This window comes from Erythrolamprus reginae, chromosome 1 (genome assembly GCF_031021105.1).
Source record: "Erythrolamprus reginae isolate rEryReg1 chromosome 1, rEryReg1.hap1, whole genome shotgun sequence".
NCBI classification, from domain to species: domain Eukaryota; kingdom Metazoa; phylum Chordata; class Lepidosauria; order Squamata; family Dipsadidae; genus Erythrolamprus; species Erythrolamprus reginae.
The window spans coordinates 4,395,447-4,406,070 of record NC_091950.1 but is presented as its reverse complement, the minus strand read 5'-3'; the positions used below and the strand labels follow the sequence as shown (position 1 = coordinate 4,406,070).

The window sequence follows — 10,624 nt, the reverse complement described above, 5'->3', positions numbered from 1 at the left end:
CCAAGCGCGCGCGCTTTCCCCAGCAACGCGCGCGCGGTGGGGACTCCCTAGCTCCGCTCCCCAGCTGGGGAGCGGAGCTGGGATGTCCCCAAGCGCGCGCGCTTTCCCCAGCAACGCGCGCGCGGTGGGGACTCCCTAGATCCGCTCCCCAGCTGGGGAGCGGAGCTGGGATGTCCCCAAGCGCGCGCGCTTTCCCCAGCAACGCGCGCGCGGTGGGGACTCCCTAGATCCGCTTCCCAGCTGGGGAGCGGAGCTGGGATGTCCCCAAGCGTGCGGGCACCGCCCGCCTGCCCACGCTGTTGCTGGGGCCGCTTCCCAGCTGGGGAGCGGAGCTGGGGTGTCCCAGGGAAGCCTCTGGGGGAAGGGGGAAGACCCAGGGAAGCGTCTGCCCGGCGGGGAAACTCCACCATCTACGCATGCGTGGAAGGGCACGCATGCGCAGATGGTGGAGTTTACTTCCGGGTTGAAAACTCGCGAAATAGCCCTTTCGCGATACTTGAGGACGCGAAACTCGAGGGTTCACTGTATATATATATATATGTCAGAGATGCTGATACAAACTTATAGTTTCATATAAATACATTTTATGTCAATATAGAGAGCAAACTAGATAGTCAGGCAAACAGGAACATCGTGAGGTAAATTTCAGAGCACACAAGCCACAGAGAAGAAAAAGGCGGGAAAACAGGGAAACTCCCCCTTCCCCCCCCCAGCAACCAATCACAGCACAGATTGCCTCACTCAGGAGCCAACCCTCTCCAACCAATAACCACAACTGTGTGTTCAGGCTCACTGCACAACGCTTCACTGCTCCAGCAACTAAATTTAAATATCTTTATATTTCTGATTGCTTTATGACTTGTGTTCTTATTTCTATTGTGTTCTTATTTCTATTGCCTTTAGGATTGTTTTCACTTTAAAAAAAAAAATGAGTCTCCCCCCACCCCAACAATCATTCACTTTAAAAGAAAATCTGGGGGAAAAACTGAAAGAACAAACAAGCTTTTGTATTTCTTATAAACTCTTTGTAGTTTATAACTTTAGTGTTTAGGTTGGATAGGAGCACCAACACAAACATCGTCCTCCATGCAAAGGTATTCACTGGGGCCACAGAACACTCAGGGGACACTCACCAATTGGTTTCCCTGTGTGGATGTCGATGATGAAGCCGGGTGCCTGGTTGCCGCACAGGATCTGGTATTCAGCTAGAAAAGAAAGACTCGGTCATGTTTCTGTGAAGGCATCTCCTTGCAAGATCAAGTCCATCTGTCCGTCCATTACCCTGGGGGGGGGAACTACTGACCCCCTCAGAGAGGGTGCGCAACTTGGGCATCCTCCTCGATCCACAGCTGATATTGGAACATCATCTTTCAGCTGTGGTGAGGGGGGCGTTTGCCCAGGTTCGCCTGGTGCACCAGTTGCGGCCCTATTTGGACTGGGAGTCACTGCTCACAGTCACTCATGCCCTCATCACCTCGAGGTTCGATTACTGCAACGCTCTCTACATGGGGCTACCTTTGAAAAGTGTTTGGAAACTTCAGATCGTGCAGAACGCAGCCGCGAGAGCCATCGTGGAGCTTCCTAGATTCGCCCACGTTTCTTCAACACTCCGTGGCTTGCATTGGCTGCTGATCAGTTTCCGGTCACAATTCAAAGTGTTGGTCATGACCTTTAAAGCCCTACATGGCAATGGACCAGATTACCTCCGGAACCGCCTGCTACCGCACGAATCCCAGCGACCGATAAGGTCCCACAGAGTTGGCCTTCTCCGGGTCCCGTCGACTAAACAATGTCGTTTGGCGGGCCCCAGGGGAAGAGCCTTCTCTGTGGTGGCCCCGGCCCTCTGGAACCAACTCCCCCCGAAGATTAGAACTGCCCCCACCCTCCCTGTCTTTTGTAAACTACTCAAGACTCATTTATACCGCCAGGCATGGGGGAGTTGAGATAGCTCTTCCCCCTAGGCCATTACAAGTTATGCATGGTATGTTTGTGTGTATGTTTGGTTTTATAATAGGGGGTTTTAGTTGTTTTTATTATTGGATTGTACATGTTGTGTTTATTATTGTTGTTAGCCGCCCCGAGTCTGCGGAGAGGGGCGGCATACAAATCTAATAAATTATTATTATTATTATTATTATTATTATTATTATTATTATTATTATTATTATTGTAGGCAAGAACAACAGCTGAAAAGCTTGGAAGAATTTTGAGCCAGCACAACACATCTACGTTTATGCTTCAAACCCAAATATACACCAAGGCAGTAAATATCCACCCCAAAGGGCAAAACACTCAGACGGAAACTGAGCAACGTGGTATAAGCAATACAATGCAGTGAGCCATGTCCTCGTGAAGAGTGGCCCCACTTAACGGACTTAATGACTGCAGATTCGATTAACAACCGTGATGTCTGGCTGAAGGACCACAGAGGCGATGGGGCAGAGGGGCCACTCACAGCTGGCTGGCGTGGGGCAGGGTTCGCAGGGTTTGTTCCAGGCTTTTCCGATGTTGTAGGAACAGCAGCACATCTTCTTGGTCATGTTGAAGGAGAGCTCGTTCTCACAGGTGTCGTTGTAGTTCCGGTAGCAAAGGCTCTTCCGCATGTCTGAAAGGAAGGCAACCAGGGAACATCAGCGGGCAAAGAGGCCCAGCTCCCAGCCCCAAAGGCCACCGCCTCACCTGTCTCGGTGGGTGGGAAATTACCCGGAGGGCCATCTAGCCATTGTAGGATGCTGGGGCTGATTGCTCCCTTGCCCATTTGCCCCTCTCCCCCCTTGAGACCACCCGGCAGGGCCATCCATCGTACCCATACAGTTGTTCCCTCCGTTGACTTGCATGTACTCCGGGGGGCACACACAGGTGTAGTTGCCGAGTGTGTTGTAACAGGTCCCTGGCCCGCAGATGCCGATGTGAGCAGAGCACTCGTCGATGTCTGGAAAGGAAATATCAAAGGTTGTGAGAACAGGGATCAAAAGCAGGTCAGCCGGTCAGCAGTCCCAGGACAAGGGTGTGAAATGTACAGAGGGGGTAACCCTGCTGGGAGGAAATGACCTCATGGGACAGGGTGGAGACTCCCAGATATAAAAACTATAACAGGGTGCAGATGGAAAAGAGGGTGTAGGAAGTGACTCAAAGGAGACCCTCCCTAGTTTTCCAGGTAGTAAAAAAAAAAGGGGGTAGAAAGATTCTATTAATATAACTTTATAATAGAGACATAAAAACCGTAACAGGGTGCAGATGGAAAAGAGGGTGTAGGAAGCGATTCATAAGAGACCCTCCCTAGTTTTCCATATTGGAACATCATCTTTCGGCTGTGGCGAGGGGGGCGTTTGCCCAGGTTCGCCTGGTGCACCAGTTGCGGCCTTCTTTGGACAGGGAGTCACTGCTCACAGTCACTCATGCCCTCACCAGTCAATGAAGCAGTGGAAGTGATGTGCCGGTGCCTGGAGACTGTTGGGGTCTGGATGGGTGTCAACAGACTCAAACTCAACCCAGATAAGACGGAGTGGCTGTTGATTCTGCCTCCCAAGGACAATTCCATCTGTCCATCCATAACCCTGGGGGAGGGAACTACTGACCCCCTCAGAGAGGGTGCGCAACTTGGCCGTCCTCCTCGATCCACAGCTCACATTAGAGAACCATCTTTCAGCTGTGGCGAGGGGGGTGTTTGCCCAGGTTCGCCTGGTGCACCAGTTGCGGCCCTATCTGGATCGGGACTCACTGTTCACAGTCACTCATGCCCTCATCACCTCGAGGCTCGACTACTGTACTGCTCTCTACATGGGGCTACCTTTGAAGAGTGTTCGGAAACTTCAGATCGTGCAGAATGCAGCTGCGAGAGCAGTCATGGGCTTACCTAGGTATGCCCATGTTACACCAACACTCCGCAGTCTGCATTGATTGCCGATCAGTTTCCAGTCAGAATTCAAAGTGTTGGTTATTACCTATAAAGCCCTTCATGGCATCGGACCAGAATATCTCCAGGACCGCCTTCTGCCGCACGAATCCCAGCAACTGATTAGGTCCCACAGAGTTGGCCTTCTCCGGGTCCTGTCGACTAAACAATGTCATTTGGCGGGTCCCAGGGGAAGAGCCTTCTCTGTTGCGGCCCCTACCCTCTGGAACCAGCTCCCTCCTGAGATTAGAACTGCCCCCACCCTCCTCATCTTTCGTAAACTACTCAAGACCCAACTATACTGCCAGGCATGTGGGAGTTGAGACACCTTTCCCCCAGGCTCTTTATATTTTATGTTTGGTATGTATGTGTTGTTTGGTTTTTAAATATGATAGGGTTTTATATGCTTCTTTTTAAATATTAGATTTGTTTTGCTATAATATTGTTTTTTTATTATTGTTGTGAGCCGCCCCGAGTCTTCGGAGAGGGGCGGCATACAAATCTAATAAATTATTATTATTATATAGTAAATAAAGAAAAAGGGGTGGGGGGTGGGAGAAAGATTCTATTAATATAACTTTATAATAAAGATAGAGACATAAAAACCGTAACAGGGTGCAGATGGAAAAGAGGGTGTAGGAAGTGACTCAAAGGAGACCCTGCTTAGTTTTCCAAATAGTTAAAAAAAAAAAGGGGGAGGGGAGAAAAGTTCTGTTAATATAACTTTACAATAAGTGAGCCGGGGTGGCGCAGCAGGTAGAGTGCTATACTGCAGGCCACTGAAGCTGACTGTAGCTCTGTAGGTCAGCGGTAAATTTCATCACCGGCTCAAGGTTGACTCAGCTTTCCATCCTTCTGAGGTGGGTAAAATGAGGACCCGGATTGTGGGGGCAATAGGCTGGCTCTGTTAAAGAGAGGGCTATTGCTAACATGTTGTAAGCTGCCCTGAGTCTAAGGAGAAGGGCGGCATAAAAATTGAATGAATGAATGAATGAATGAAGGAATGAATGAAGGAATGAAGGAATGAAGGAATGAAGGATTGAAGGAAGGAATGAATGAAGGAATGAATGAATGAATGAAGGAATGAATGAAGGAATGAAGGAATGAAGGAATGAAGGAATGAAGGAATGAAGGAATGAAGGAAGGAAGGAATGAAGGAATGAAGGAATGAAGGAATGAAGGAATAAATGAATAAAGATGGAGCTAATAATCCTGGCTGGCCTACCTTGCAGGGCTAATAGACCCTGCCAATCATTTTAGATGCTGAGGTCTCCCAAAGGCACTAAGCCACTTTAAGACAGGTGGACGTCAACACAGCATAGCTGGCTGGGGAATTCTGGGAGTTGAAGTCCACCCATCTTAAAGGGATCACAGTTGGAAGGCCCTCCTCTAAGTGAATGGGCTGGGAGAGATGACACATGGCAATGCCTGGCAGGAAAAAAAAAGCCCCACAGGAAAAGGCAGATTGGCCATCTTGACTTTTTTGACCAGCCCCAGTGGACACCCAAGGCTGCCTTCTAGATCCACACAGGCCTTCATTGAGGATCCAAAAACGTGAAGCCACCCAAGAAACAGACCCCTGTGCCGTGTCTCACCTGGAGTGGTCAAAGGGCCAGCCCCCTTCCCTCCCCACAGGTCACCCACCCCTCACAGACCCACCTTCGCAAATGCGGGTGTCCTCATTCAAGTAATAGCCCGGAGGGCACTCGCACTGGAAGCTCCCGAAGGTGTTGACGCAATTGCCGCCCTGGCAAAGGCCTGGCAGCTCCTGGCACTCGTCTATATCTGTGGGAGAGAGGAAGGAGAGAGCCCAGGATCGGGCCTTTTTCTCAGGTGGTGGAGAGGAGAGTGGAGGGTGGGTCTCCCTCTCTCTCTCTCTCTTTCCCCCCACATGGGATCGCAGTGAAAATTAGTGCAAAGACACAAATGAAGAACAGAGTTTGTATTTAGCATTCTTAATGGTTATTTGTCTGTCTGTCTGTCTGTCTATACATCTATGTATCTATGTATCTATGTATCTATGTATCTATGTATCTATGTATCTATGTATCTATCTATCTATCTATCTATCTATCTATCTATCTATCTATCTATCTATCTATCTATCTATCTATCTATCATCTATCTATCTATCTATCTATCATCTATCTATATCATCTATCTATCTATCTATCATCTATCTATCTATCATCTATCTATCTATCTATCTATCTATCTATCTATCTATCTATCTATCATCTATCTATCTATCTATCTATCTATCTATCTAATCTAATCTATCTATCTATCTATCTATCTATCTAATCTAATCTATCTATCTATCTATCTATCTATCTATCTATCATCTATCTATCTATCTATCATCTATCTATCTATCTATCTATCTATCTATCTATCTATCTATCTATCTATCATCTATCTATCTATCTAATCTAATCTATCTATCTATCTATCTATCTATCTATCTATCATCTATCTATCTATCTATCATCTATCTATATCATCTATCTATCTATCTATCATCTATCTATCTATCATCTATCTATCTATCTATCTATCTATCTATCTATCTATCTATCTATCTATCTATCTATCTATCTATCTAATCTATCTAATCTATCTATCTATCTATCTATCTATCTATCTATCTATCTATCTATCTATCTATCTATCTATCTATCTATCTAATCTATCTATTTATCTATCTATCTATCTATCTATCTATCTATCTATCTATCTATCTATCTATCTACTTACCTACCTACCTACCTACCTATTTATTTATTTATTGGATTTATAAGCTGCCCCTCTCCCAAGACTCGGGGCAGCTTACAACATATAAATAAAAACAATTAAAATATCCTAAATCCATTTTTAAATTTTAAACTAACTAATCTAAAACTCAAGTTCCTGCATTAATTAATGTAACAAATACAGTTCACATTTATTATTAATTAAATAATAATAATAATAACAACAACAATAACAACATAACTGTTACTTCCCTTGTGACAGATGGACTAACAATAGCAATAGCAATAGCAATAACAATAATGATGGGCCCCAGTGTGCTTTCTTCTGCGCATGCTCAGGAAGCAATAACTTGTGCAGGGACACACAATGCCCATATGACATTTTATCGATTTTTTGCTTTTGTGCATGTGCGGAAGCAAAAGATTCACAGAAATCTCTCTCTCGCATGCATCCCCTTGCAAGAAGTTGCTCCCTGGGGACCTGCGTGCACACATGCAGGAGAACAGAAGCTGTGCGCGTAGTGTACCAGTAGCAACGGTTATGGGAATCCTCCCCTGCAAGACACATAAGTGTTATTTTAAAAACAAAATGAATATACAGGGGTACCTCTACTTAAGGACTTAATTAGTTCCGTGACCAGGTTCTTAAGTAGAAAAGTTTGTAAGTAGAAGCAATTTTTCCCATAGGAATCAATGTAAAAGCAAATAATGTGTGCAAACCCATTTGGAAAGAAATAAAAGCTCGGAATTTGGGTGGGAGGAGGAGGAGGAAGAAGAAGAGGAGGAGGACAGTCGCTGCTGAAGGAAGAAGGTGAGGGGAGGGGAATTTAAAAAATCCAAAACCAATACTATCTAACGTTACATAGTTTGACAGCGTCTAGAATTTCAATAGCACAATATTGGAAAAGTAAAGACCTCCCAGATCATTCAATGTTAATTAAAAAAAAATTGGACTGTGCTGAAGCTGATACGATGATGCATAAAATAAATAATGAAGAAGACTCCAAATATTATAAGACCCGGAACGACTTTTACAAATGGTTAGAAGTAAGGAAAAAATAAAAATGAAATATTTATATGGAATAGATAATATATATGCAAAGAGGAATACACTTTTATAATTATTAAATTTTTGAGCTAAATTACAAATGATCTGATATACTGGAAATGTTTTAAGATATCTATGATCGATTGAAAGCAGTTGAAAGCACAACAAAATAGTGAATTAAGTGAAAAACCGAAATTAGTTTTTTTTCATATTACCGTCTGTATTAGCCGTGGAATATATTGATTATAAGATGTGTTTAATGGATATATACCAAATGATTAATTAATTGATACTTTTTTGTTTTGTTGTTTGTTTCATTTTGTTTTGTACATATATATGTTGTATTTTCAATGTTTTGTTTTTGCATGTTTTGTTTTTAATGTAAATAAATCAATAAAAATATTTTTTTTAAAAATCCACAACTTTAAGGCTTAAAAAAGAAAAAGAGGGACTTTGAGGCAGCGAGGAGGAGCACGTGCCTCCCATACACCCGGTGCGAGGCTGCCTCCCATACACTGCGCCAGAGAGAGGAACCCAGGGGGAATGGCAGGAAACTGGCCGGGCTTTCGTGCCGCTCACAAATTCACTGGGAAATTTTTCTGGGCTCAGGTTCTGTTGTGGTTAGCTCTGGCCCTGCTCCTGCCCCAAGGACTGTGGATGTGGGGGAGATATCCACATGCTGCAGGCCTGTTTTGCCCCTGGTGGAATCTGCTGATGAAACATAGAAACATAGAAACATAGAAGTCTGACGGCAGAAAAAATGAAGGCTCCTCTGACCAAGAAGACATGAGTGACAGGGAGGAGGAGAGTGTGGCAGACAGCTCAGAAGGAGATCAATTATCTAGCTCCTCCTTGGATTCAGAACAAGAGTTAATGATACAGCCACGCATGCGGAGAGTGATGCATAGGCAGCAACAACTGAGAGATTATTATCAAAGAAAATGAGGCCACCTGTGGTTGGGTGGGGCTGTGGTAATTAGTGAGGCTGCTATAAATACCAGCCTGTGGGTTTGGCCATTGTGGAGGATTATCTGATCGTTGTGTTTCATGTCTGCTTTACTGACTTTGACCTTTTGTGTGCTGCTTTTCCCCCGCTTTGAAACTAAACCAGAGCAAAGTGTGTTTCACTTTGTGAAAGAAGAAGGACTGTGAATTGCCTCACAGCTGCAAGCTAAGTATCACAGAACTGATAAGGGACTTGTACCAATTACCAGTTTGTTTGAAGACGAGTGTTTGTTTGCTTATTGTTTGTTTGTTTGTTTATTTAGATTTGTATGCCGCCCCTCTCCGCAGTCTCGGGGCGGCTCACAACAAAGTGAAAAAACAATTTACAAAAAATCTAAATTTGTGCTCTTTGCTATACCAAAAGAGGGCTTAGTTTAAGTGAATTTTCATTATAAAGAACATGGTTTTGAATTTTCAAACGTGTGTGTCTCTGAAATTTGTACCTGTGAATTTTTGGGAGGAGTCTGCCAGAGAGCCCGACAGAACAGGTTCTTAAGTAGAAAATGGTTCTTAAGAAGAGGCAAAAAAATCTTGAACACCCGGTTCTTATCTAGAAAAGTTCTTAAGTGGAGGCGTTCTTAGGTAGAGGTACCACTGTATAAGGAATAAAGTTAATCTTTTGTCCGAGGGAAGCATTTTCTGACTTCCTGGCACATGGAGGCCAAATTTTTGGCTTTCTCCATGGCTCCCTTGGGACTGCCACAGATTCTCATTATCTGAAACCTTCCAGGCAAAATTTTCTGGAGAGGAGCTTGAAGAATGGCACCAGAATTACAAATGTGTTCCAAGCGCGCATACCAATGTTGCTAATAACCGACTAATTAATTTGAATTGCAGCAGAGAACTGCCAATGTGCCAACTCCTGATTAAGGGATCAGCCCAGCGATTCAGTCCAATTCAATGTTTTGCTTTATTCTGCAGCCAAAATGGATGATTCTCCCTCTTTTCTCCCTCTGCTTAGCTCAGATCCGATGCCTCTTCTTCCCACAGTTCATCATCCCAATAAAAAAAATTGATGCTCTCCAAATGTTTTTTTAAAGCTTGGAAATTTTTCCCCAGAGCTGCCATTAGTAACATGATGCGTTTTGAATACGAAGGAGTTTGGCATCAAAATATGCTCTCCAGTGCTGAATTTCAGAGGGTCAAGAAATCCTTTTCGGCTCCCCCCACCCACCAAAGTGGTCTACTGACCTACCTTCCAAAATGACTGTAATGGGGTTCGGCCGGAAGCCTTCGCCACCCGGACAGAGGGTCTTGTATTCGGCTGCAGGGCGAGAAGTGAATGCCAGATGGAGTTTAGCAATAGCATTAGCATTTAGTCTTATCTACTGCTCCATAGTGCATTTACAGCCCTCTCTAAGTGGTTTACAGAGAGTAAGCCTATTGCCCCCAACAATCTGGGTCCTCATTTGACCCACTGTGGAAGGATGGAAGGCTGAGTCAACCTTGAGCTAGTAGTGAGATTTGAACCGCTGAACTACAGCAAGCAGTTGGCTGAAGTAGCCTGCAGTGCCGCACTCTATCCGCTGCATCATCCCTCCCTCCCTCCCTCCCTCCCTTTCCTTCATTCCTCCCTTCCCTTCCCTCCTTTCCTCTCTTCCTTCCTTAGCAACAGCAATAGCATTTAGACTTACATAGTGCTTCCTAGTGCTTTTACAGCCCTCTCTAACTGGTTTACAGAATCAGCCTCTTGCCCCCAACAATCTGGGTCCTCATTTGACCCACCAAGGAAGGAAGGAAGGAATGGAGGAATGGAGGAAGGAAAGAAGGAAGGAAGGAAGTGCAATAGCATTTAGACTTATATACGGCTTCACAGTGCTTTTACAGCCTCCTGTAAGTGGTTTACAGAATCAGCCTCTTGCCCCCAACAATCTGGGTCCTCATTTGACCCACCTCGGAAGGATGGAAGGCTGAGTCCACCTT

The 10,624-nt window shown here is 44.8% G+C and overlaps 1 protein-coding gene across 1 annotated transcript in view; it reads right to left on the bottom strand.

Moving 5' to 3' along the window:
* FBN3 (fibrillin 3) overlaps positions 1-10,624 on the bottom strand; it is a 193,268-nt gene that overhangs the window by 49,391 nt on the left and 133,253 nt on the right. The window contains 5 exon segments of the mRNA XM_070735596.1: positions 1,134-1,205; positions 2,456-2,605; positions 2,807-2,932; positions 5,555-5,680; positions 9,897-9,965. Coding sequence (XP_070591697.1) covers positions 1,134-1,205; positions 2,456-2,605; positions 2,807-2,932; positions 5,555-5,680; positions 9,897-9,965 — 543 coding nt within the window.